Below are 25945 nucleotides of genomic sequence, written 5' to 3'. Positions count from 1 at the left end.
AGACGTGTGCTCATGGTTGTGATTTTATATTGCCGGTGTATAATATAGTCTTATTTCCTGGTAGGAAAATAGTTTCTGGTTCCTATGAGGAAATGAACGACCACTATTTCATGGTGGTTCTGCAGGAGCTCGAGCAAGGAAGCGTGTTGGGGCGAGAGGGCCCCCCAGTGCTGTCCCCGGGGATGGCAGGCAACAAGGGGCTCACAGTACCCTGTGACAGGCCAGCACACACTGAGGCGGGGACAGCACTGTCCTGGGAGCTGCCTCCTCCCCTGCTCCCATGCTGAGCCCTAACGCAACGTCAGGAACCCGGAATCCTGGTCCCTCTCCTCAGGCCACTCCCCCCTCTGGGTCTTTGTGGAAGGGGTGCGTGTACTAACCTCCTCTGTCTGCTGTCTCCCTCTGGCCCCCCCCCCCCACCTCCCGACCCACTAGCCTTGTTCTCCATGCGGAACCTGAGCCGGCCCAGCCTCACACAGTACGAGCTGGACAGTAAGTCTTGCATGATGGCTCCCGCCTGGGGCCCACGCCCACTGCCGGGATGGGGAGCGGGGCCTCTGAGGATCCTTGACCACAGGCGGAGTGGTATGCCCACCTTGGGCTACTTCCAGAATGAGACCACCCTTAGCACATGTGAATTTCCCAAACACACCAACATGTAGGGGGTCACCGGTCATGCACTGGGTGCGGAATGGAAGAGCACCCAGCTCAGGTCTTGTGTGCCAGGTCAGGGGATGATGAATGTGGGCTCACGGCAGGAGCTGGTGGTCCAGCTGGTTGGCTGGGCAGGCATCCATGTCATGGCCCCCCTCCTGCTCTGGTCCGCCAAAGGCACTTCCTGCCTGGCTCTGTCTTCCAGGCCCAGGCCCGGCCCTGGATGGAGCAAAGCCCAAGGCACTTCCAGCCTGGCTCTGTCTTCCAGGCCCAGGCCCGGCCCTGGACGGAGCAAAGCCCTCACCTTCCCTTCAGCCACGAGAAGCAAGCACTCCCGCCGGGTGCACGGCCCCACCCTCACTCTGTTCTGAAGTCCCAGCTGTGGTTGTCCTGAAGGCCAGGGCCTTGGGCATGGGGCCCCACACTTTGTAGGACTGAGCTGTCCCTCTCCTTCCTTCCTCAGCTCGTGTCTTACCCAGGCTGCACGGCCCTCTCTCGCCAGTCCCACTCTGGGGAAGAGAGATGCCCACCCAGGAAGGGAGATGGGGCTTCAGCATCCCCACCCAGGTTGTCGGAGCCCATTTTCTGTACTCGCTCCCAGCTTCTGTCCCAGCACCTCACCCAGGTGCCCCACACTCAGCAAAAAACACAGGGTTTCTGTCCTTGCCAGTTGGCTCAGTGGTAGAGCATCAGCCCAGCATGTGGAAGTCCCAGGTTCGATTCCCGGCCAGGGCACACAGGCAAAGCACCCATTTGCTCCCCACACTTCTACCTCTCCTTTCTCTCTATCTCTCTCTTCCCTTCCCACAGCCAAGGCTCCATTGGAGCAAAGTTGGCCCAGGCGCTGAGAATGGCTCCATGGCCTCTGCCTCAGGCGCTGGAATGGCTCCAGTTGCAACAGAGCCATGCCCCAGATGGGCAGAGCATTGCTCCCTGGTGGGCATGCCAGGTGGATCCCGGTGGGGCTCATGTGGGAGTCTGTCTCTGCCTCCCCTCTTCTCACTTCAGAAAAATGCAAAAAAAAAAAAAAAAAAAACAAAAACTCAGGGTTTCTTAGCCCAGAATTTACATCCAAGGAGCCACTTCCCTTAGGGCTGAGCCCTGTGTAAGGAGCTGACACTGGATACTTGTAGCATCTGCCACACAGGGAGGAATGACCCAGTGTGCACAGTTCACACCAGTGTCCCAGCATAAATATTAAGAGTGCCCCTTTCCATCTCAAAAGTGTGCCCCATGGTCACCTCCGGCCAGGAAGCCAGCCAGCAGCATCTGTGCGCAGATTCACAGGTGCGGGTGGAGCACCACCCCCTCCCAGCTCCCCCTCTCTTACCTGCTCTTTCCTGAACCTTCACACAGGGACTAGAATCGCAGGGGTGTGTCATCCCAGCCTCTCCCGCAGCCTCCAACCTCCATGCTGGCTCTGTCCCCAGCAGGACCGTGACCTCTGTGTGTTTATCCCCTTCCCCGCTGTCACCTACCACAGACCTGAACAAGCACCGGCGGTACGAGATCCGGATGACCGTGTACAACGCCGTGGGCGAGGGGCCCCTGAGCCCCCCACAAGAAGTCTTTGTTGGGGAGGCAGGTGAGCAGTACCCGCCCTTTGGCCGCAAGACGCCTCCCCTACCCCCCATCAATGAAGCCCAACTAGAGGAGTCATGGGATCCCAGGCCCCAGCCCGTCTCCTCCTTCTCCCTGGAGTCCACCACACACTCACCACCTCTTCCCCCACCCAGTGCCCACCACGGCACCCCGCAATGTGGCCGTCCACGGCCCCACGGCCACACAGCTGGACGTGACATGGGAGCCACCCTCTCTGGAGAGCCAGAATGGGGACATCCAGGGCTACAAGGTACGTGCACTCTAGCCACGGAGAGGGCCTGGAGGGCGAAGGGGCAGGCAGGGGGTTGGGAGTGACCGGGGAGGAGGTGGGAGAGGTGCCCGGGTCCGTACCTGGCTGCTTGCACCCGGTCCACAGAACTACCGTGCGGCTGGGTCAGCAGCACACCCGCCTCTGCCGCGTCCTGAGTGCAGGCTGCGCCTCAGCTTAGGTCCCTTCCTGGCGCCCACCCTCCACCCAGCTGCCAGCTCCCAAAGCCAACAGCAGACCCTGCAGAGTGGCTCTGTGGCCCACCCTAATGACATTGATGCTCACTGGATGGCCACTTCGCGAAGGACCACTGACTGGGACTAGGAAATCTCTACTTAAAAATTATTTCTAAATTATCAGTGATGTCATGTGTTATAACAGGATTCAATTTGTCTCTGATAGTCACAGAGCCTTTTAAAACTCCTCAGTCCTCTTGAAAGCTCTGAAAAGCTGGTAGCTTATAAATGTTTGTGCCCATTGTATAGATGAAGAAACCGAGACCCAGCTTACGAGGCCCAGACAGGTCACAGGTAGCAGAGGTTCCGACCCCAGGTGTGCCAGCCATCACTCTACAAGGGTGGAGAGGAGCCACTGAGTGCACATCCCCCAGAGAAGCTGGTAAAAGTAGTAATAACCCTGCGTGTCCTTGGCTGGAGCGCTGGGGCATAGCCGTTGGGGCATAGCCATGGGCCGTGCGTGGAGCCTGCCTCCCATCCCAGTGTCCAGCGCCACCCTCACTCCTGCTGGTTGATGGTTATTCCAGGGAGTGGCCCAAGGCAGTGGCAGGTGGGGAGTGTGAGACCACGAGGGGCCTCACGGTCACCCGGCTCAGCCGTCACTGCACAGGCAGACACTTTTTGCAAAGGTACAGGGCTTGTCCCCTCACATGGCTGGTCAGTGCCAGTGTCCCTGGTTTAAGACAGAATCAGGAATAGGCGACTTTTTCCGTCTGGGAGAAAGGCGGGCGGGGGTGGGGACAAAGACGTCTTGCCAAAGGAGCTCTAAGGATGGATGCCACCCCGGGCATCCTTGCCCAGGAGCACCAGCTGGGAAAACTAAATATTGCGTCCTGAGCATATGCCTCCCATGGGAGGAAGCAGGAGCCCGGCCGAGCCTGCAGAGTGTGACAGGTACCAGACGGTCGAGGGCTGGAGGACTCCAGTTAATGTGCAGACCCAGGAAGTGTGTGGGCACACAGACTCCGCATAGCCCACCACCACCACCTGCAGTTGTCTGCGAGCTCTGGGAAACCTCACAGGCACGGGTGTTAACTGGGGGAATGGGATTCCACCTCCCAGACAGGGATTAGCATCCACATTGATTACCAGTAACGGTGCATCGACGTGTCGTGCCACGGACCACAACAAGGTGAACCGCATAGGGTCCAACTGAGCTGTGACGTGTCAGACCCATCCCTGCAGCTACCATCTTCCATTGACGCGTGTTTATTGAGCAGTTATTTTGTGCCCGGCAATGTTCTCCGTCAACGTGAGCGTAAATTGTAGGAAAAAGAGACCAATGGTGTACAAAGCAAACAGCAGCTCCTAGTGATGGTAAATGAGGCAGGTTACAGGGACAGTGATTCAGGCGGAGATTTGAAAGTTTAAGTAAAGTCGTTAAGGAAGGATATAATGAGACGCTGACAGTTGAGTAAAAGTGAAGGGGAACAGAACATGAATCGCATACATGGTTCTAGAAGAAGAGTATTCCAGAAAATGGAAAAGAGGAGCAAAGGTCGTGGGGCCAGTGGGTGTTTGGCATGTACCAAAACCAGCAAAGGGCCTTGTGTGTTCCCAGAGTGAGCAAGGGGCAGCATGATGGGAAGTGGCTCTGAACAGTGACCCGGGCCACTTGGCCCAGAGCTGTCTTAATAAGATGACAATCAGTGAGGGTTCGGGGCAAAAGAAGGGGCGTGGATGACTTGAGTCGTTAAAGGTCTGTGCCGGCTGATGTGCAGAGAGTAGTGTGAAATGGAGAAAGCACCGATCCACAGAGGCAACCACGTGTGAGATGTGGTGGCCAGGACCCGGCGGTAGAGCGGTGACCGGGTTTGCTCTGAACAGCAAATAAAATTTGCTGGCGAAGTGAAGGTAGAGTGTGAGAGAAGGAAAAGTGGCATGGGTTTCCAAGCAACCGGATGATGGGGGTTCCAGTCACAACACAGGGAAGTACAAAGGACAGTGGGAGGAGGAGGCTTGAGGTCTCAGCTGGAGTCAGTTCCACATGTGCCTTGGACATCCCAGGGGAGACAGCAAGTGGGCTGGTGTCTGGAGTCTAGGGGGGGTGGGGTCTAAGCTGGACATGTGAACTGTGGAGTCCTCAGCACATTGATATCACTGAAAGCCCAGATATCAGACGTGTGGAGAGAGGACACAAGAAGTCCATAAACTGAGCCTTGGGACCCGAAAATGTGGGTGAAGTCTCCAAACCCACATAGAGAACATGCTTCCTGGAGGAGGGAGGAATCAGATGTGCCAACCACACCTGAGCTCCAGCAAGATGCCACCTAGAAAGCAATCCTTCAGAGATGTCAGACTGTAAGCCATGGGCCGAGCCTGGCCCTCCACTTGTTTTCATAAAGGAAGTTTTATTGGAACCCAGCCACACGCATGTGTTTTCAAATGACCCTTGGCTACGTTTGAATTACGAGGGCAGAGTTGAGTAGCTGCAACAGAGATATTTGGCCCGCAAAGCCTCAAATATGTATTACCTGGCCCTTTACAGAACAAATTTGCTGGATTATTGCTGCCATTCCTCAGTGAAGGGTCCTCAGCTGAGAGTCGTCACTTCCGATCTTCTTCTTCTCCTGTTCTCTCACCCCCACCACCCCACTGGGGCCCTTCCTGTCCGAGCCACCCCAGCTCCCATGCTGACCATCAGTGGTCAGATGCAGGCCTCACCCACCTGGCTTAGCGCCAGCATTTGACAGGATGGATCTTTCCCTCCTCCAAGAAATGCTTTCTCCTCTCAGCTTCCCTCACTGGCTGTTCCTCACTCTCCTTTGCTGTTCCAGTACCTCTCTCCCCGCCTCAAACACTGGGGTCCCAGGAACCACTCCATGGTCCTTTATCTCCATGAACTTTCTTCCTGTGCACTCACCAAGTACCATCTCTGTGCTGGTGACATTCGTATTTTAGCATTCACCTTGACCTTTCTCCTCTATGCCAGATTTAGCAGGGACTTTGTCTACTGTTGTATCCCCATTGCTACCTCAACTCTCATCTTCCCACATCAGAAGAGTCTGTAAGAGAAAAAGAGGACTAGGAAAGTGTTAGAGAACAGCAAGGATTTCATAATAACAAGGATGTCCTGACCGCCATTCACACATGCCAGGTGGGGGCACTTGTTTTCCTCAGCTTCCTCCAGACAAAAAGCCTCTTCTACCAGCAGGTGGCGACAAATGCCCACTAACCGTCCATGCCAGGTGGCGTTGGTAGCTTTCTGGCCTGGGGTCAGAGTTCTAAAACTAGTGAAGCATCTCTGAGCTTTGCTGACCACAAGCCAGCGTTCACCAAACACCAGCCCCAAAACAAAGAAACTGGAAGCACCAGGGCGCAGATGCTGTGCTCTCGGACTAAAGCCTCTGCAGCCATGTGGGGCCCGCCTTCTTTACTCCGTTGGACCTTTGCTCCTCACCTTGGTCCTGGGAAGGAGGTGTCCTTAACCCCACAATACAGGCAACAGAACTGTGGCTCAGGGAAGTCACTGGCCAAGTCACAGCCTAAGTCAGTGCTGCCCTGAGGGTCAGCTCCAGGCCAGCCAGCCTCTGCGTCTGGCTTTGCAAAGTGTCGGGTGCCCGTGAACCACCCGGGGACTTGACAACGTCCACAGGGTGCCTGACACCCTACATCCCTAACAGGCGCCCAGATGATGCAACCTGCTGGTCCCTGCACCCCACTCTCCTTTGGGGCGAACGCTCCTGTGCACTCACCTCCCATCGCAGGTTCCTACAGAGCAGATGGCTGAGTCCCCCTGTGACTTCGTTCTGGGAGCTGGTGTGCCGGGGCCATGCTCAGCCCTGCCGGCGCTGCCCTAAACCCACAGCGGGCACGTGCCCTCGAGGGTTCACAGTCCGGCAGAGGACGGAGCATTAGAAAAGGAAGCTGCTGGAAGGGCTTCTAAAGCAGCTCTTAAATGCTTCTAAACTATTTCCTGGACCACTCGGGGGTGTGGATGGTTCAAAGGCAGAGGCCTCTGAGACCCTGGGGTAGACGGGCACAGGCGGGAAGCTGTTACCCATCTCCCTGCCCCCTTATCTGTGTCCGCAGATTTACTTCTGGGAAGCCCAGAGGCCGAACCTGACGGAGCGGGTGAAGACGCTCTTCCTGGCTGAGAACGGCGTGAGGCTCAAGAACCTGACCGGCTATACCACCTACATGGTCAGCGTGGCAGCCTTCAACGCCGCAGGGGACGGGCCGCGGAGCACCCCTGTCCGGGGCCAGACCCAGCAAGCAGGTGTGGCAGAGCGGCTGGAGGGGGCCTCTGGGCCCCTGGCCCTGGCCTCTGGGCTCCTGTGACAATAGAGGCAGCTGCCTGATCCCACCGCTAAGACATCTGAGCTGGGGACCCAGGCCCCATGGGACACTCTCTAGAGTGGGAGAGCGCAGCCCCCAAAGCAAGCCAACATGCGGTGCTCAGAAGAAAACTCCCTGCACAGCCTTGGGGAGAGCCCACAGACATCCCCCTCCCCACCCCCACCCTGCCTGTGGCCACCTTGCTTGTGGCCATCCACGCCCAGCGAGCCCACGTCTGCTCCCGGCCTGTTCCCAGGTCACAAACGAGCATGAGGGTGAATTAACCTCTGGTGGCTGTGCCAGTGATCTAAGGACAGAGGCAGGGGATGGACAGATGGCTTTGGGTAGGTTTGCCTGCAGAGGCGTCCCGGAGGGGTGTTATCTGAGCTGACACTGGAGTAAGGGGAAGAAGCCAGCCAGCCGTGGAAAGTTCTGGAGGGAGGGGGGGTTCCAGGCTGAGGGAACAGTGAGGGAAAGGTCTGGAGGCTGAGGGGGACTGGAGGGACAGAGAAAAAGCCCAGTGGCTGGCAAGAAAATGGGAATCATGTTCTAGAGGGCCCAGGGGCCCGGGAAGGAAGTTGGGATTATCTAAGCGTGATGAACGCCACTGGCAGGCTTGAGCAGTTGGGCGACAGGATCTGATTTGTGTTTTTAAAAAGATCGCTCTGGCTGCTGTGCCAGACAGACTGCTGGAGGGGAGAGGGTGGAGGCAGGGAGGCCAGCTAGGAGCCGGGGTGGTGGGCAGGGCAGAGGGGAGCATGATGTTAAGACTTCCTCTGCCCACACGTGCGGAGCCAGCCCTCAGTACAGTGTCCGAAGTCCCTTTCCAGGCAGTATGACACTTGATCCTCTGGAAGCCCTGGGGATGGGCAGGGCAGGTGGTGCCCCTGTGTCATAATGAACAGTGGTGGCCTGGGAAGTAATGCTTCCCAGGGTCCCCCAGCTGGACATGGGGTGGCAGAGGCTCGAGCCCAGATATCTGAGTGCCCCCTGCTTGCTCGTCACGGAGTCCTGTCCTTGTGGATTTGAATACCAGACTTTTGCCCTGACCTCCTTTAAGTGTCTTTTCCAACCTGCTGCATCCCATTCTGTGAATGACCTTTCTCATAAGGAGACAGCAAGGCCCATGGAATCCATTCCTAAGTATTGTCCCCTTTGGGGACAAGCCCTGCCTCCAGGAAAAGCCTTTCCCTCCACTGGCTCCCACGGGTCTGTCTGCCTGCCTGTCCTGACCATTCCCTGTCCGTCTCATCAGCCGGATGTGAGCCCCTGGGAGCCTGGAAGCTTCTGTCACTTACAGCAGGACAGAGCATTCTGTCCCACATGCCCCTAGCTGAGCAGAAGCAGGAAAGGCCCCCTGAGCTCGCATTCCTCCTTCAAAGGCTGCTCGCTGACACTGCCCGTCCTGGCGCTGGACGGAAGCGGGGTCCGGATCAGCCCCGTCTCAGTGGGGGCGGCCCGACAATAATAGCCCTGTCCTCCCGCCAGAGCCGGCTCGGGATGCCACCCAGTGCTGCTTCCTTCCCGGCCTCGCTGTCCTCCCCCTGAGCACACCCTCCCCCATGTTGGTGGGTTGCTCCTGGGTTGTCAGGCCAAGAAAGCATCTCTTCCAGAGGGTTTGACTGTCCCTGGCTCTGCCTGCTGCTCGACAGTGTGGTCTCTGGGCAACAAGCCCTGCGGTGCTGGGGACAAGCGAAACCGCAGCTCCGGCGTCTTGTTCAGTGCCCACCTGGTGCTTGGCCTCTTGCCCCACAAAGCTAGGACATGGCCTGGCCCCGAGAGACCCTGGGGTGGGACACAGGCTTGTCCTGGCCTCTTAGCCAGGGCTCGACACCCCTGAGCCAAAGGAACCTGAGTTCTCCAACTTCAGGGGAAAGAGTTTTTGGACTCTGGTGTTGGAAAGGGAATGTGAACGGTGCTGTGGGGGAAGGAGAGGGAGTCCAATGACCTCCAGTGACCCCTCTGCCTTTCCCTGCGTGGAGCCCTGCTGTCTTGTTCTCCCAGGCCCAGACCCACCACCCCTGCTGTTCCTTGGAGCTGAACACAGTTCTGAAAGTCCAGGGAAGGAGGAAACAAAATCCCTGTGCTGTCTCCCCCGCAGCCCCCAGTGCTCCCGGCTCAGTCAAGTTCAGCGAGCTGACCACAACCTCCGTGAACGTGTCCTGGGCGGCCCCGCAGTTCCCCAATGGCATCCTGGACGGCTACCGGCTGGTGTACGAGCCCTGCACCCCCGTGGATGGTGAGTGGGGGCCCCGGCGTGCTCCTGAAGCCCACTTTGCAGGGGCCCTCTCTCTGCAGTCCATGTGACAAGCATCTCCTAGCTTATAAATGGGAAATGGAGGCCCAGGCAAGGGAAGGGGGAATTCCCAGGTGAAACAAGTCGGGGACAGAGCTGAAGAGCCAACCCGGTGTCCTAATGGCCAGGCTAGAATTTTTAAATATGTTCTTCCCCGACAGTCGATGGCAGTTGGGGCAAAGGAAGGGAGACCTGTGGGAGATGGAGCGTCCCAAGCTGGGCCGTTGGTCTGTTGGGCTGTGAAGATGGAAGCCCCCCGATGACGCTGCCTTGTGCATGCCTTCCCAAGTCTAGGTCTCAGCCTTGCTCTGGGTTCAGCTTTCTTTGCCTTTTGTAGAGTAAGGAACCCCTTTGAGCATCTGATAAGAGAATACAGCCTCTCCCCAGAAGGTGTACAAGGTCAGGGGAACATTGTAGCCCCTTCTCTCTGCGAGCCTCAGATCATGAGCCCTACTCTGCAAGATGTCTCCCTCTGACCCTGAACCCTATTCATCTGAGCTGCCTTCAGAGTCCTCTCTGCAGCCCCTGCCGCCCTCCCTCCAGGCCCTGGCTGGGACCCTGTCCCACTTCCGGGCTCCCTGAGGTGGAGTTAGCCCAGAAATCATGGCTGTTTACTTAGAGAGGCAGGAAAGAGACTAGGCTCCCAGTTGTCTGTGTTCCGGAGTTCAGCAAGGCCTTAGGGAGATGACTGGCCTCCCAGGTGGCACTCTGGTGGCCAGAGGTAACCACCTCTGGGCTCACGCCCTCCCTCTCACCCCTCCGCAGCTACTGAGCTAGGCCAGAACAAGGGGCGGAGCCATGAGGTCGCAGCAGGGGCCGCGGTTCTGGGTCACCTGAGGGAACAATGGCCCTCAGTCTTCACCACTACCACCTGTGTGCCAGCAGCTTCTTGCAGAGTGGCCCTGTGTGCTAGGCTGGGGGCAGCCACCACAGGAGATGTGGTCAGGTGCAGGGCCCAGGAAAGGGGCCGTCTCTTCCAAGGACAGGAAGAAGACGACAGAGGTCACAGAGAGGAAATGCAGGGGGATGGGACAGGTGCTCACTTGTCACAGTGGCCTCCATCTGGCCTGCACAGGAGGGTCTGGCGGGGCTGTGGCTGACCCACAACCTTTCATATTTCCATCTGCCTCATTATGGCCCAGCTAATAGGACCGGCAAGCCCTGTATGCAGCTAGACGATGCCCAATCTGGCCAGCACAGCACCTGTGCCCCTGGTTCATGCCTCAGCCCTGGCTCGTATCAGCAGGCCTCGTGAGAACCCAGGACCCCCTTTCCTGCAGGGAAAAGCAAGGCCTGGGCAGAAGAAAGGTTTGCTCAGAAATGTCAAGAGGCAGGTACCCAGAGCTGCTGTTCCAGGCCCTGGGCATGTCCCCTCGTCACCCTACAGGTCACTTCGTTTCTGCAGGAAGTACCTCTTGAACACCCGCTGTTCTGTCCTTCCGCTCTTTATTCAATAAGAAGACTGGGCACCTACCGCATGGCAGGTGCTCTGCTGCTATATTTAAACTTATAACATCTGGTCTTACATGCTGTTGATGCCCTCACTCAGTAGAAGAACAAACAGAAGCCAGGGTGGAGGACACGCCCAAAGAGCCCTGGGGCCAGTGCGGGGTCTGAGCACAGCCTGTGGCCGTAGAACCAGTCTCCCAGTGGTCAGTGGACATGGGAGCTGAAAGCCAGTCCCGGCCCTTGGGGTGGCTGGAGGGATTTGACCTGTGAAACAGCACAAACTCTCACCTCCTGAGAACTATCCAGGCCTCCCCTCTAGTTGCCACAGTTTGGGGTGAAGTTGTCAGGGGACCCAGTGTGAGCTCCCAGCTCTTACTGGCATAAAAGGAAGAAAGAAAGAATACCAGGCTAAGCGGACATTGTCCCGGCCACGGGAGCTGGGGTTGTCCCAGTCACGGGAGCTGGGGTTGTCCTGGCCATAGGAGCTCGGGGTATCCTCAGCTGGCTGTAGGTGTGTCCCCTCCAACTCTGAGCTATGCCATCTTTGCAGGAGCACTTCCTGAAAGATGATCCTTGGAATTCGAGTTCAGTGGGATATGACATGGGGAAACCAAAATGGGCTATAAAATATATTTCTGGGACAATAGTTAAGTTAAACAGGATGGTGAGTTGTTTTGTTTCCCTCCAGATGCAAAAGAACCCTGTGGTTATTCACTAGACAGTAAGCTTTTCTCAAGCTTGTTTAGCTGGGGAGCACTTTTTCCTAAGAACTGCCTGTAGGACTGTGGTCTGAGAAACAGTCTGGAAGACACTGCTGTGTGGGCCAGGGTGCCAGCCATAACTCACGCCAAGGGTTGGCCCTGGCGGTGTCTGCTCCCACCACCCCAGGGCCCCAGCCTGCCCCGCAGTCCCCACATGCTCTGTTTCCCCCAGGAGTCAGCAAGATCGTGACGGTGGATGTGAAGGGGAACAGCCCTCTGTGGCTGAAGGTCAAAGACCTGGCAGAGGGCATGACCTACAGGTTCCGCATCAGAGCCAAGACCTTCACCTATGGACCCGAGGTCGAAGCCAACGTCACCACGGGTCCCGGCGAAGGTAGGGGAGCATCGGGCAGACGTGGGAGCTGCTGCCCTCCACACACAGCATTCAGCCCCCCATGTGAGAAGGGGTGTCCAGAGCTGTGCTAGGGCCTGGAGATCCAGGGATGGGCCAGAGGGGGCCCCTGGAGGAACTTATGGGCTAGGGCAGTGGTTCTCAACCTTTCTAATGCCGTGACCCCGCAATACAGTTCCTCATGTTGTGGTGACCCCAAACCAAAAAATAATTTTGGTGGCTACTTCTATGATTCGGAATGTAAATACTTGATATGCATCATGTATTCTCATTGCTTTAGGCGACCCCTGTGTTTTGGTCATTCGACCTCCGCCGGGGTCGCGACCCACAGGTTGAGAACCGCTGGGCTAAGGAGACAGCAGGCAGGACAGGCAGATGGGAGCTCGGGAGTGCGGGCTGGGGCCTATGGGAAGGAGCAGAGGGTAGGAGTTGGTGGAGGTGTGGGAGAAGGTGGCTGGGCTGTGGAAGGTCACCCGTGACATCAGATGTTTCTCAGGATGCCACTTAACGTCAGAGCCTCTGGGGTTCCTTTGATGAGTGCAGACCCCTGGGCTCCGGGAACGCAGAGTCTGAGCAAGCCCTCCCCAGGGGTGTGCACTTGACCAAGAGCGGAGGGTGGTCCTTCAGCGCCCGCTGTAAGAGCCGCTGCTGAAAGGGGGTGGGTGAGGCAAGGTGCTGACTCTGGCTGGGCTATAGGCCGAGGCACCGCCTGCTGCCTGCAGAGGCAGGAGGTGCAGGCGCAGGAAGGAGCGTGGGGACCAGAGAGGAAGGAGCAGTTGGTTTGGTTTTGTGACATTTCTTGCGGTTGTGCTTGGACTGGAGGAGCTTCGGAGGGTGCCCACCATGGTTGAGGTTTAACTCTCCACAGTCCCTGTCACACATGCCTGTGCCCTCTCCGGAGCACACAGCCACCTTCCTGGCCACTCTGTTCCCACACAGCCATCCCAAGCTTTCCCTGAACTCCCTCTCCTCTCCTCCTCCTCCCTGCCTCCCCCACCAGGTGTGTTCACGGCCTCCTTGAAGCAGGGCCGGCTTCCCCTGGCCTCTGGAAGGTGAGAGAGAGCCAAAGAGGGCCTCTCACCTGCGTGAGGGCTTTGCCCTCCCTGCTGGATCAGGCTGGCCATGCTCCACTTTCTCTTTCTGGGCACTTTCTACTCCCCACTGCCTGCTCCACAGAGGAGCTGCCTGGCTCCCGGACTCCACTGGAGCAGAGCCCACAGGCTGCAGGAAAGGCTTGCCCCCTGCACTGCCTCCCCATGCGCCTCTCACCTGAGCTGGCTTTCCTGGGAAACAAAGGCCGGAAGAGAGCTGTCAGGGCCGAGCAGTGGCATGGGGACAGCAGACAGCCATCTGGAAGACGGGCTGTTCTACCCTGAGGCTGGGGGTAGGGAGGCAGGAAGTACAGAGGAGGTAGGGGGCTCTCTGAGGAAGAACCAAGTTGCACCCTGCAGGTGTGAGTGAGGAGAGGAGAGGTCTAAGGGGGAGGATTAGAAGCTCATATCCCCCCCTCCTCCTTTCCCCGCCCCGCACTCCAGGCCAGGCGCTGACTGGACGCAGGAAGTCAGGGCCAGCAGAGACGACAGCCCCTGCTCAGCCCTGAGTGCTATCCTGTGCAGAATGAAAACTCAGGGCCCTGAAAGCCCCCTCCCCACCCTTCACACTTCCTTGGGGTCATGTCCCACCCCTGGTCCCTCAGCTGCCTTTGCCCTGTGCTGTAGGCAGGACACACGTTAGGGAAGGAAGGAAGGAAATGAGGCCCGCCGAGTTCCCAGGCTGGGACTGGGCGCGGGGCGGGCAGTGGGCTGCCAAGCTGTTAGTGAGTCCCTGGGCTCCTGGCCAACCTGCCAGCTCCTGGACCCAGGGATCTCCCACCTAATGTGGACTTTCAGCCCTTCCCCAGCAGTGTCCACAGGGCCACCGCACTCAGCCTGCCAGTCACCCCTGTGCACTCACAGGCTTGTTCCCTCGTCCCACAAGCACATGGGAAGCACCTACTGTGTGTGAGCTCTGGGCACGCAGGGTTGCGTATCTATGAGGAGTGACAGCACACAGGGAGGGTTGGGGCTCTGGGTGCGCAGCAGGGCACCCCCAGACAGAAGGGGCCTGGGACCTGTAGCAGGTAGAACTGGCCCACTCCTGTTACTACAGAAGTCAAGTCCCTCCTGCTCTGGCCCCTGGGCTGGCAGCATCGCTGATACGCTTGCCAGCCTGCCACACCAGGAGAACTGGCCGCAGAGCCTGGCTCTCCTCCCTCCTGTAAGCAGCAGAGGCCCAGGACCTCCTGCAGTCCCAGCCTCCTCTCTCCCTGCCTTCCTGCAAAAGCGGCTGCTGTTGGAGGACCTCGGGCAGGAGAGAGAGAATACATTGCCATCACAGGCCCCAAGAGAGGTCAGGGGGTCCTTCAGCCCCCCAAAAGCAACCTCTGCCCACTACACCAACGTCACACCCACCATTACTGCCCCCCCCAATGACACCTCTCTTTAAGCCTTACATTCCAAAAGGCCTTCACAGAGGGGGAAACTGAGGCCCCAGAGGGCTATGTGAATCCATCAGTCACCCGTCAAATGTTCTGGGTTGGAACTAGAAGCCTGGGTCCCCTGAGTCAGCTGCAGGGACCTCTCCGCATCCCTGCAGACCCCCTCCTGGTCTGGAACTTGGATTCAGTGGGTGTGGGTAACTCAGAGAAGGACGTGGTCAGACCCAGCTGGCCCCGTCGTCTCAGACGCACTCCCCGGGCCCCAGCAAGGGCGGGGTTTCCAGAGACTCTGGTGGGGTTGGTTTTGTGGCCCGGCCCGTCATGCTGGAGCACAGTGAGACAGGCCGAGTGCCCATCTGGTTCCACACTCCCCTGCCCACTGTGTGCTATTTGCAGGTGCCCCGGGGCCACCTGGAGTGCCCATCATTGTGCGGTACAGCTCTGCCATCGCCATCCACTGGTCCAGCGGAGACCCTGGCAAAGGGCCCATCACTCGCTATGTCATCGAGGCCAGGCCTTCAGGTAAGCCCGCCCCAGGCTGAGCTGGCTGTCCCTGGGGGCGGGAGTCCATATCTCACTTTCTCCCTTGTTCCCAAGTCCCTCCACTTGGGGCACTTCTGTCTGTTGTCACTGAAGATGGCACTTGTGCTGCTGCAGGTGAAGCTAGAAGTGGCCTGTGTGAGTGGGAAGTGGGAGATGCACCCTTAGTTAAGGATCACTCAGAGCACTTAACACCAGCTGAGGACCAGCGCAGGTAGAGGGCCATTCAAGAAGCCAGAGGAGTGAGGAGTGGAGCTCACAAAGGTTAAACACCCATTGTCTCCACACAACCCCACTGACCCATGCCCCATACAGGGGCCCGCTGCCCCCAGAGACATCAGCTTTCTCTTTAAGACCTGTCTCTGCCATCACGACTGTCTTGGCACTTTCTGTAACTGTACCAACCTCTCCTGTCAAGCCTGAAATCGAGTCATGAGAACTTCCAAAGCCATCAGGAGTTGAGCAGCTGATAAGTCGCTCCAGGGGGCCGCTCTGCACGCTCCGGTTTCACAGTCGCCCTCTTCTCCCGGCTCCCCTTACCCACGGGAGCCCTCGGCACTGCCAGCTCCTGCTGTTGCTAGGCTGCCGAGTTAATCAGAGGTGCCCGAGTCAGCACAGGCACTTGGCCTTTGCTGGTTCTTGATCTCCCGTGGACCCGTGATTAGGTGGCTGAACTTGAGACATTCAACATGTTGCTGCTCCCACATGAGCAGCAGACACTAGTCATAACGGGAGACAGGCATGGTGGAAGCTAATGCTTCTGATGGAGGATGTCTAAACATCCCAGTGACAAACTGGTCATTCCTGGGGTTAGCTGAGCCCTAGTCCTGTCAATAGCAAGGAGTTTAATTTCAGCCTTTCCAGGAAGCAGCTACCACCCCTTTGTCACCTTAATCTTAGGCTAATGATTGCAGTCGCCAACAGCTAATACATGTGGCAGCTCAGACCCAGCGTGTGGCTGGAAGGTGTGTGTGCGCTTGGCTCTCTCCCCGCTCCAGATGGTCCCTCCCTGGCCTTCCAGTGCCGGCTGCTGAGATGGCCAGGAGACAGCCGAGTGCTTTTCTCCCAACCAGGGCCCAAGCCTGTTTTTCCACCGGAGTTGGCCGGCCAGGGCGCCAGGCTGTGGAATGTTGGCTCCAGGCTGGACTTTGGCCCTGTTGATTTTCCATTGTTCCCTGGGAGGCCCGGCGTGGGACCTGGTGTTCTGGGCTGAGGGGCCATGAGTTGGTCTACACAGGTTGGGCTCAAGGACTAAGTATAAGAGGAAGGACCAAGCCAAGACCCCCTGAAGGTCTGGGACTCAGAGCCGTGGTGGGAAACCGGTGATGGGGATGGCAGGCAGTGAGGGAAGGACGGAGGGCCCGGGGAATGTGCCTCGCTCAGCGGCCGTGCAAGCAGGCTCCTATTATAGGTGGTCGTCGTCCCTACCTCTGTGTCCCTGGTCATATGGGACCTCACCCTCCTTATCTTCAGGGTGTGCTTTGTGCTGGGCAAAATCAACCAAACACTCGCTTTCTATGAACCACAAGCAGCCAGGCAAGGGAAGGACTGGCTCCAGGGTTCCAGCCCATGGAGCCCGCCCCACAGATCAGCCGACTCCCAGGGCTGGAAGCCAGAGCCACAGCGTGATGTTCCAGCACCTTCTGGCCTGGCCCCAGTAGCCTAGCCCTGTCACTGTTTCTGTGTGGGTGAGACAGGCAGGTCAGACAGCAGGCAGCAGAGGCCCCAGCTCCTGGGAAGCAGCACTCCCGGACGAGCCTGTTCAGCAAACACTGATGCAGCTGCTTATGGCGCTGGGCACCATCCTAGGCACCCAGAGGAAGTTCAGTGCCAGGAGGAGCCAGATGGCTCTGGGCTGAGACCCCAGCTCTGCCACTGACAGCCACGTGGCCTCAGGAAGATGGGTTCAGCTCTCTGAGCCTCGGTTTCCTCATCTATAACATGGGCGCAACAGTTCCTCCTTCCTGTTGTTGCTATGGGTATGATATTTGATGAGGAATTAGTGTCACTGCTATACAGTCACCATCATCACCATCCCTGTGACTGGCATGAATGAGAGAATTCAGAGTCAGGAGGGAAATGGATTTGCCTGCTAACACAGCTTTCAAGCCACACAGTACTGAAATTGAGCACATAGTGAGAGGAAGGGGCCAGAAGAAAGGTTTGCTCTCATTTATTCTGCACTCAGAGGATGCCTGTGCTGGGTGTGGGGCTGTGTAGACAAATGAGGCAAGATCCCTTCCCTGGAGGACTGCCCAGCCTAGGAGGAGAGAGAGAGCATACTTAAACAAAGGATGTGATGTGTAGGAGTTACCCAAAACCAAATAAATACAGCAGAAGCGGCGGCCATGTTTCAGGATCCAGAACCTTCAGTAACAACAGCAGAGAGCAGACGGGTCCCCATGGCCGCCTTTGAATTGGAGAATCTAGGCAGGAAGGGCAGGAAGGAAGCTTCAGCAGGTCCCACCACACTCTTGGTCCCAAATTCCAAAATGCTGCTAGGGCTTATGGCACCTCCACTCGAGTTCTTGACCAGGGTGGGTCTGTAAAAAAGTGTGGTATGGGAAACAACCCAATCCATCAGCCCTGGGAAGGGCTGAGCTGGGGCAGGGGAGCAACCTGGGGGCCTGAAAGACAGCTCTTCCCCAAGGAAGCTCAGAAGCAGGCAAGGAAGAAGCATGCCTCAGGGAAGGGGAGGGAAGGGGCCCAGCAGGGGCATGCTGGTGGGGGTGGGTCCAGGGCAGTCACAGCCTGGAGGACCTACTGGTCCCCCAGCGAATTCCCTGGAGCAGGTCACAGATAGAGGACCTGGGCGCTCAGCCCACCAAGGTCCTTCTAAGACCTTGGACCCTGGGACCACAAGAGAAGAGCACCTGACCAGGGCCCAGGATGGCGTGATACATTGGTTCCCACATCAGCCCTGCACTAGCACAGTGGGAGGACTCACCCACTCACCAAGGGCCAAGCCAACCCCGTTAGCCCCACACAGAGCACCTGACCAGGGCCCAGGATGGCGTGATACATTGGTTCCCACATCAGCCCTGCACTAGCACAGTGGGAGGACTCACCCACTCACCAAGGGCCAAGCCAACCCCGTTAGCCCCACACAGAGCACCTGACCAGGGCCCAGGATGGCGTGATACATTGGTTCCCACATCAGCCCTGCACTAGCACAGTGGGAGGACTCACCCACTCACCAAGGGCCAAGCCAACCCCGTTAGCCCCACACAGAGCACCTGACCAGGGCCCAGGATGGCGTGATACATTGGTTCCCACATCAGCCCTGCACTAGCACAGTGGGAGGACTCACCCACTCACCAAGGGCCAAGCCAACCCCGTGAGCCCCACACAGAGCACCTGGCCAGGGCCCAGGATGGCGTGATACATTGGTTCCCACATCAGCCCTGCACTAGCACAGTGGGAGGACTCACCCACTCACCAAGGGCCAAGCCAACCCCGTGAGCCCCACACAGAGCACCTGGCCAGGGTCCCTCCCTCTGCAGGGCCCTGACGGATGCTGGCTTCTTCTCTTACATGGGTGTGGGGGTGGGGGGCACTAAAAGGGAAGCCAGGCACTCACAGGTTGGGGTGGTTGGAGACAACATGGGTAGAGAACAGATGGGGATCCATCTGGCCCTCTCTGGTCCCTGTGTGTCCTCGGATCCCTGTTTCTAAACATGGAGGGACTGAGGATGGGTCCCATCAAATTCAGGCACCTTGACTAAACCCTTACAGGCAACCCCATTCCCTTTTGCAGCTCTTTAAATAAAGAAAGTCCTGTTTGGATTGGCCGATGCCACTACTCAACATTTTCTGAATAGGAACAGCAGTCAGGAACACAGGGGCCTGGTTATGTTCAGGAGGCTGCACCATAAAAATCTTAGGCAGCCACTTCAAGTCATGTTGACCAGCACTGTCTAAGCCATGGAAAGAGTAACATGTAGAATTATGCCCATAAGGGCTAAAAAAGATAGGCCTCGTTGTCTGGATGATGGTATTGGGTTGCTTTTTACAGTATTTTCTGCATACTATACATTATTAATGGTTTATAGACATTTAAACAAAAAGAATAAGTGGGTAGGGTCCTGGAAAAGGCATCTTTACAGAAAGAGTCCAGGAAGACCTTCTAGGTGCCACGCCCTGGAGATCAGTGCTGGCAGGGCAGAGCAGACTGGCCTGGCTCTCCGCGGCAACAGCAGGATGGGGGGCCTCCCCTTCACGGGGCACCTCCCTCTCCACGCTCTTGCAGATGAGGGGCTCTGGGACATCCTCATCAAAGACATCCCCAAGGAGGTGACCTCCTACACCTTCAGCATGGACATCCTGAAGCCGGGCGTGAGCTACGACTTCCGGGTCATCGCAGTCAATGACTACGGCTTCGGCACCCCCAGCAGCCCCTCCCAGTCTGTGCCAGGTAAGCACCGGTGGGGCAAGCGGTGGGGTACCCCTCGGAAGAGGCTGGGCGGTGGAGCAGGAAGAGGGCAGCAGAGCTGCTGAGGCGTTGGGGTATGGACCAATGTGCACTGTCCTCTCTGTGCTCCAGGCAGTGAGCCATGGGCCAGGGCCTGAGTCCACTTTCAACAACCTGAAGATGATGGCTCTTTGGGGTTCCTTTTCAAGGACACCAAAAGCCCCGGGCAGGGGGCCCTGTGGGCTTGTGAACAAATCAGTGGGTCCAACATGAGAGCTTCTATGAGTTCATCACCCAGGAGATTCAAGGGCACCAGACCATAAATTGTGTGTCTCCATAGAAACCACCCCCCAAACAGACAGAGTCGGCAGCCAATGGAACACAGGCCTCCCTGACCGGACTGGGCAGTGCCGGGTGGGGTGGCCTGCCATCCAGCCCTTTCCCCTCCTCATTCTTCCCATCCAGCGATCGATCTCAGAGCTCACAAAGGACTCTGTTATCCAAACCCATGACCCCAAATCTGACACCTTTTCATGCCATGGCCTCTTCCCTCAAGGCAGAAATACAACTCAGAATTTCTACTCACGGGGGGTTTCAGCAACCCGGTGCCTCCCCCACACATACACTGCCACCCTTGCCCAGAGTGACAGGACCGAATTGTGGGAAGTGAGCACTTGAAGATGGAAGCAGAAGCCAGTCCCTCACCAGGCAGCAGCATGAATCGGACGGGCTGGGCGCAGAAAGTGTAGGACTGGCAGCTTTGGAAGAAGGGGGACTGTACCTGGAGAGGCAGCTGAAAGACCCTCTCATGTCCATCCCCCCAACAACCCCTGCTTTCTGCCACCAGAAAAAGATTCCATCCCAGCTAAACCTGGGGATGTACCTCCCAGGCCCACCACAGGCCAGACAAGCACCTTTCCAACGCAAAGTTGGGTCTCCCTATCAAGATCGGCCGTGGGTAACACTGGGGGGAAAGGAAAGAGAGCCAGCACACCACCCCTCCTATACACTCCAGCCCCTGTCTCCGCACACATCACTAATCAATCCTAGCGTTCTTTGCTTGTGAGTCTAGAAACCACCTTAGACTTCTGCTCAAAACAGCCCTGCAGGGATCCCACTTGATCAGAACTAGGACTTGAGATGATTATTCCTCCCAACCTTGTCTTAGTATCAACCTTGTTCGGAGGGCACAGGCCCCACCTACCCATACACTGAGCAGGAGGCAGGGTGCCCACTGGGGTGGGAGGTTTGGAGGCCAGAGGGGTCAAGAACCCCGGCCCTGACACCCACCATCCGTGTTGCAGCCCAGAAAGCCAACCCCTTCTATGAGGAGTGGTGGTTCCTGGTGGTCATCGCCCTGGTCGGCCTCATCTTCATCCTGCTTCTGGTCTTCGTGCTCATCATCCGGGGCCAGAGCAAGAAGTATGCCAAGAAGACAGACTCTGGTGAGCTGGCACCCTGCCCCGTCACCTGGGCAGGACTGGCACGTGTCTGCTTCCCTTTCTGCACGGGTGGGTGGGGGTCTCTCCCGGAAATGCATCTGCTCTGACAGGTGGGGCGGCCCGGGCTTCCTACGCGATCTCCATCTCCTATTTTGGTTTCAAATTTGACAAGAGAAAGAGAGGGGGCAGCCCAGCCCGGTGGGGAAGGGCAGGCCATGCAGTCTAAAGGGATGGAGTAAGTGACCGATGTCCATCTGTCCCACAGGGAACAGTGCCAAGTCTGGTGCCCTGGGCCATGGGGAGATGATGAGCTTGGACGAAAGCAGTTTTCCTGCCCTGGAACTCAACAACCGACGGCTGTCCGTCAAGAACTCCTTCTGCCGGAAGAATGGCCTCTACACCAGGTAGCGGGCTCTGCTCACCCTCTGGGACCCAGGAGGATGGAGGTTGGGGAGGGCCACAGAGCAGACAGTGCCCACTTGGCCTCTCCCGGTCCTGGAAACAGCTCTCTACCCCGTGAGTGGGAACAGTCAGCAGAAAGACACAGTAGGGCCCGAGCCACACACCAGTCTATGGGCCAGTCCCCTGGCCGGGGCACGCTGGGGAGAAAGTCATAAAGAGGTGGGTACCAAGGGTTTCTGCCAATGACAGCAGAAGACAAGTAGCTTGCACAATTTTGCAAATCAATCTACTGCCATTTGAAGTCACCTGTTCCTAGAAAGCTGTGATATACACTTTCCCCAGACGGGCGATGGAGCCAGCAAAGGAGGCTGGGCAGGCACACCTGAGTGAGAGGGGCTAGGAGCTCCCCATGATTGCTTATGCCCTCCCTGTCCTCCCAGTTCTGTAAAGAAAGGGCACTCCGAGTGCAGACATGCTCTCCCTGGCCCTGTCTCACACCTGCTGTAGATGTAGACTGTTTTCTCCCACCCCCCGTCCCCCAAGTCCGCACTCTCGTCATCGTCCTCGAAGGGCAGCACCTGACACAGCTGACTAGGAAGGACGAGGCTGGTGGCACGCCAGCTCTCTCCCCGACCTCTGTCCAGTCCCAGGCCCTCCGAGCCCCACTCCCTGGGGCCGGCCAGGCTGCCCGTTTCCAAGGGCAGGGCCAGCTCACAAAACTCCTCTGTCCGGCCACAGAGGGAAGAGACGATGTGTGTGTTCCTCAGGACGTTGGGGGTGGGGTGCTGGCCGGCAAGGCCCAGCTCTCCCCCTCTGCCAAAGCCAGATTTTCAAAGAAAGGGCCATTTGAGGCTGCAGTGGCCAGCCCGGCATGACCACCACAGTCTCGCCTGGCTGGCTCCAGGACCCTGCCACATGGAACAGGGGGCGTTTCACTGACGGCCTGGCCTCGCTGCCTCTCATGCCCACAGTGCGCCCACACGGTGGCCTCTGAGTGTCCCTACATTGCTGTGTATACACAAAAATCCTGTTTGCACCAAACAAGCCCTAGGTTCCGGGCCTGACAACCACGGTCACACGCCAGCCCCCCAGTCACCTGCATGTCACCAAGTCAGCATTAGCCTGGCACCCCATGTCCCCCCTCCTCTGTGTCATATCTTTATTTGCCTGTCTTATCTATAGGAAGCCACAGCTAGTGCTGTTCTGCTTGTTTTTAGAATGCGCTGTGTCAATTGGAATAAAACCAGTGCAGACACAATACAGGAGGTCAGAGGGGGCAGGGGGTTGCTTGTGATATATTCCCAGGTCACGGGACCATTCTCAGAGCAGCATTTCTACAGCAAACGGCCTTGGGCCCCTGTGTGGCTGGGGTTCAGAGCCACAGTCCCAGAGAAGCTTCTTGGGCAGGTGCTGGGGTGTCAAACCCTGGGCAGAACCCCCTTATACCCCATCCTGAGGGCAGAGTCGCGGAGGACGCCAAGCCTGCCCACTCTCCTCACCCTCAGCCCACCCGGCTCAGGAGGGCGCAGCCCCGGCCCCCAGCCTGCAGGCACCCTACCCTGGGTGTTTCTTCTCATGACTCAGAGCCAGGCCTCTAACTCTCTCACTCACCCGGAAATGCTCAACTTTCTCCAGGGCTGATTTTTCAAAGGTAGGGCGTGACTTAGCCCAGGGAACCAGGTTTGCTCTCTAAGCAGGGAGGGAGGGAGGGAGGCAGTACTTTTCCTTTTCCTCCTAATCCCCTGTGTTAGCTCTCTGAAGCTCACCTGTGGGTGTTGTAAGAATTGCATGGGGAGTCTGCGCTGCAGGCCTCCAGGCCTCACCTACACATCTGATGTGAGAGGTCTCGGTGGTGCTTTGTGATGTGCGCCGCCAGGCGATTCTAGCTCCTGAGATCTTGGAACCACAAGTGAGAATCAAGGTGTTTCCCCCACGTACACACTTTCTCTGGAGCTGATTAGGGAGGGAGGTCCAACGCCTTTGGGACTCTGAGCGCCCCCGCCAGACGGGGCCCCCACTCCACACTCCACCTTCCAGGCACAGGCCTGGGACGAGCAGACACAGGAGGGTGAGGGGTCTGCAAGCCCCCGTACCTCCAGGCCGGCCGCGCTGTGGCCTCCTGGACCTGAGGAGGCTGCTCTGCACGAGGCCACCTCTCAGCCCCGCCCCCACTCTCTTCAGGTCTCCGCCACGGCCTAGCCCAGGCAGCCTGCACTACTCTGATGAGGATGTCACCAAGTACAATGACCTCATCCAGGCAGAGAGCAGCAGCCTAACGGAGAAGCCCTCGGAAATCTCCGACTCTCAGGTGAGTGGCGAGAGGGCCAGGTGCCCTGGACAGGGGAGTGGAGAGGCCCCTTTCCAGAGTGCTGGCCTCCATGGGTTCCATCCAGCTAGCCCCTCTCATGAACTTCCTTCCCTCCATGGGCCACAGAGACTGAGGGGCCCCCGGAAACTATCCGAAAGTCATACGTGGGCCAGCTGCCCCTACCCATGCTCAGCTCAGCCTTTGTACCCAGGGCTCATGGGGTCCCTGGAACCTTGATCATGTAAGATATACCCCAAGGCCATGGACCTCACACTCTCAGCAGTCACTCCCCCTGCTCAGTCACCCAGCAGCTCTGGTCTGCAGAGGCTCATGGAGACAAGGGGAGGGAGGAGACACAGCACCCTGTCCTGCCAGAGCCCAGAGAACCAACACACTGAGCTAGTCGGGGTTAGAGTGAACCCCCAGGATGGGAAGCAGTATAGACAGCGAAGACATTAAAGCTTTGGATGTTCAGACCTGAGTTTGAATCCTGGCTCTGCTGCTGATGAGCTGGGGCATCCTGGGTGTGGTACATAACCTCTCTGAGCCTCAGTCCTGGCCCTCTGTAGAACGGCAGGGATAACAACAGGCACTCATGGGGCTGTGGGAGGATTTGCCGGGATTAGGCATAGAGAAGCTTAGCACAGGGCCTGGCACACGGCAACCATTTAATAAATGTCAGCTCATAAATTAAGAAGGGGACTATGCCTCTGGGAGACACAGAGCTTTAGAGAAGCTGCCATTAGGTGGGCCACTTAGGGACAGTGTGTCCCAGGCTAAGGGGAGAGGGGGCCGAGTGCATTCCAATGAAGTGATGTTACGGCCTCCCACCCCAGCCCCTTTGGCCTTGGCCAAGCCTGGTGGTTGCCAAGGAAGGGCCAAGAATAGGCCACTGTGTCCCACGCCCTGGACCTTTCTGCCCGGTCCTGGGAGAGGATGTGACAGAAGAGAAGCCAGCAGGGAGCAAGGCTGTGGGCCGTGTGGGAGATGCCAGCAAGCCTGGGATCCGGTTGTGGGCGCCGTGGACCGAGGGCCTCTCGCCATTCCTGTTGCGTCCGGCTCCAGGGTTACTGATGAGTCCGGCAAGCCAGGAAGGCCGGAGCTGACACGGCTCAGCTGGCAGTGATGGAGACTCCCACTTGTCCTGGCTTCCATGGGGACGCATGTGACTCAGGTCGCCGTATCTGGTTATAAGTATTTAACTCCTTGCAGCCACATGCACATACAAGGCCATGCTTTCCTGAGGCAGGATTTTCTTCTTTCTCCCCAAAGACAGTGATGAGCATTGAGATTCTAAGCACTCAATGTCGAATTAAAAAAGGTAAAGAAACTCGCTTTGCCTACAGGGCTGTAACAGAAGGCTCCTTAAGCCACGCTGCTGTCCACGGAGAGGAAGGCAATGGGCAGCTGAAGGGAGCCGCCATATTGCTGCCCTTGACTTCTGCAGAGAGCATTATTCATTCACCCTCGGTGGCTGAGCACCGCCCTTCTAGGGAGCAAGCCCTCTGAATGCAGGAGATACTGCCCAATGTCCTCAGAGCTTTCCTGGCCATCCTTGCGGGAGTCTGGAGGACCCTAACACAGGTCACAGAGCTGGTCCCTGAGGCCGTACCAGGGCCCCTGACATCCCAAGGCCGTCTTTTCTAAATCCCCCCAGGGAGGCAGACTATCTGGGATCCTCCGCTTAGCCATTGGTCTTATTTGTTCAAAACAAGCCCATCATTTGAACACTGTTTCCATAATAACCTGGAGCCAGTCACCCCCCACCACCCCCAGATCACATAGCCTAGTGAGAGGAGGCTTCCTGGTTCCAGAAGTCAGTTGTCACAACAGAATGGCCATGCTTCTTTCTGGGGCAGTTGACCTGGGGAGTTTGGGATGGTTCAGGGTTTGCCTTGGGGGTTCCACTGGGTTGAGTTGGGTTTGTTTACTGTGAGAGCTAAGTTCTGTGAGGGCAGGGACACATGACGGTTCTGATAACTGTTTATCCCCCAAGTCCTGCAAGGCACCTGGTACTTATCACTCTGCACATTTTATTGAAAACATAAAAGGGGTGTCAGGGAAGCCAGTCATGCTGAATGGGCTCTAGACCAGGCATGGTCAGCAGAGAGAGCAACAGATTCATGGCTGGACATCATCCTTTTGACCAGCACCACAGCTCACACATCCAAGGAGATATAGCGCTTCTGAGTAACACCAACGACAAAGGCCACGCCCCCAGGAGCTTTGCTCAGGGTTCCATATGCCTCACCACTTCATAGCATTGCAGCAACCCTCTGACGTAATCTTTTTTTTTTTTTTTTTTTTGTATTTTTCTGAAGTTGGATATGAGGAGGCAGTCAGACAGACTCCCGCATGCGCCCGACCGGGATCCACCCGTCATGCCCACCAGGGGGCAATACTCTGCCCATCTAGGGCATCGGCTCTGTTGCAACCAGAGCCATTCTAGCGCCTGAGGCAGAGGCCACAG

General features: G+C 57.5%; 1 protein-coding gene across 1 annotated transcript in view; it reads left to right on the top strand.

The window, feature by feature from the left end:
* SDK2 (sidekick cell adhesion molecule 2) overlaps positions 1-25945 on the top strand; it is a 271566-nt gene that overhangs the window by 233354 nt on the left and 12267 nt on the right. The window contains exons 34-44 of the mRNA XM_066235214.1: positions 436-492; positions 2138-2239; positions 2391-2506; positions 6793-6979; positions 9140-9277; positions 11717-11878; positions 14769-14894; positions 19162-19326; positions 20628-20768; positions 21031-21169; positions 23349-23475. Coding sequence (XP_066091311.1) covers positions 436-492; positions 2138-2239; positions 2391-2506; positions 6793-6979; positions 9140-9277; positions 11717-11878; positions 14769-14894; positions 19162-19326; positions 20628-20768; positions 21031-21169; positions 23349-23475 — 1460 coding nt within the window. The remainder of the gene's footprint in view (positions 1-435; positions 493-2137; positions 2240-2390; positions 2507-6792; positions 6980-9139; positions 9278-11716; positions 11879-14768; positions 14895-19161; positions 19327-20627; positions 20769-21030; positions 21170-23348; positions 23476-25945) is intronic.

Source organism: Saccopteryx bilineata, chromosome 6 (assembly GCF_036850765.1).
Source record: "Saccopteryx bilineata isolate mSacBil1 chromosome 6, mSacBil1_pri_phased_curated, whole genome shotgun sequence".
Classification (NCBI taxonomy): domain Eukaryota; kingdom Metazoa; phylum Chordata; class Mammalia; order Chiroptera; family Emballonuridae; genus Saccopteryx; species Saccopteryx bilineata.
This window is presented reverse-complemented; position numbering and strand designations above follow the sequence as displayed.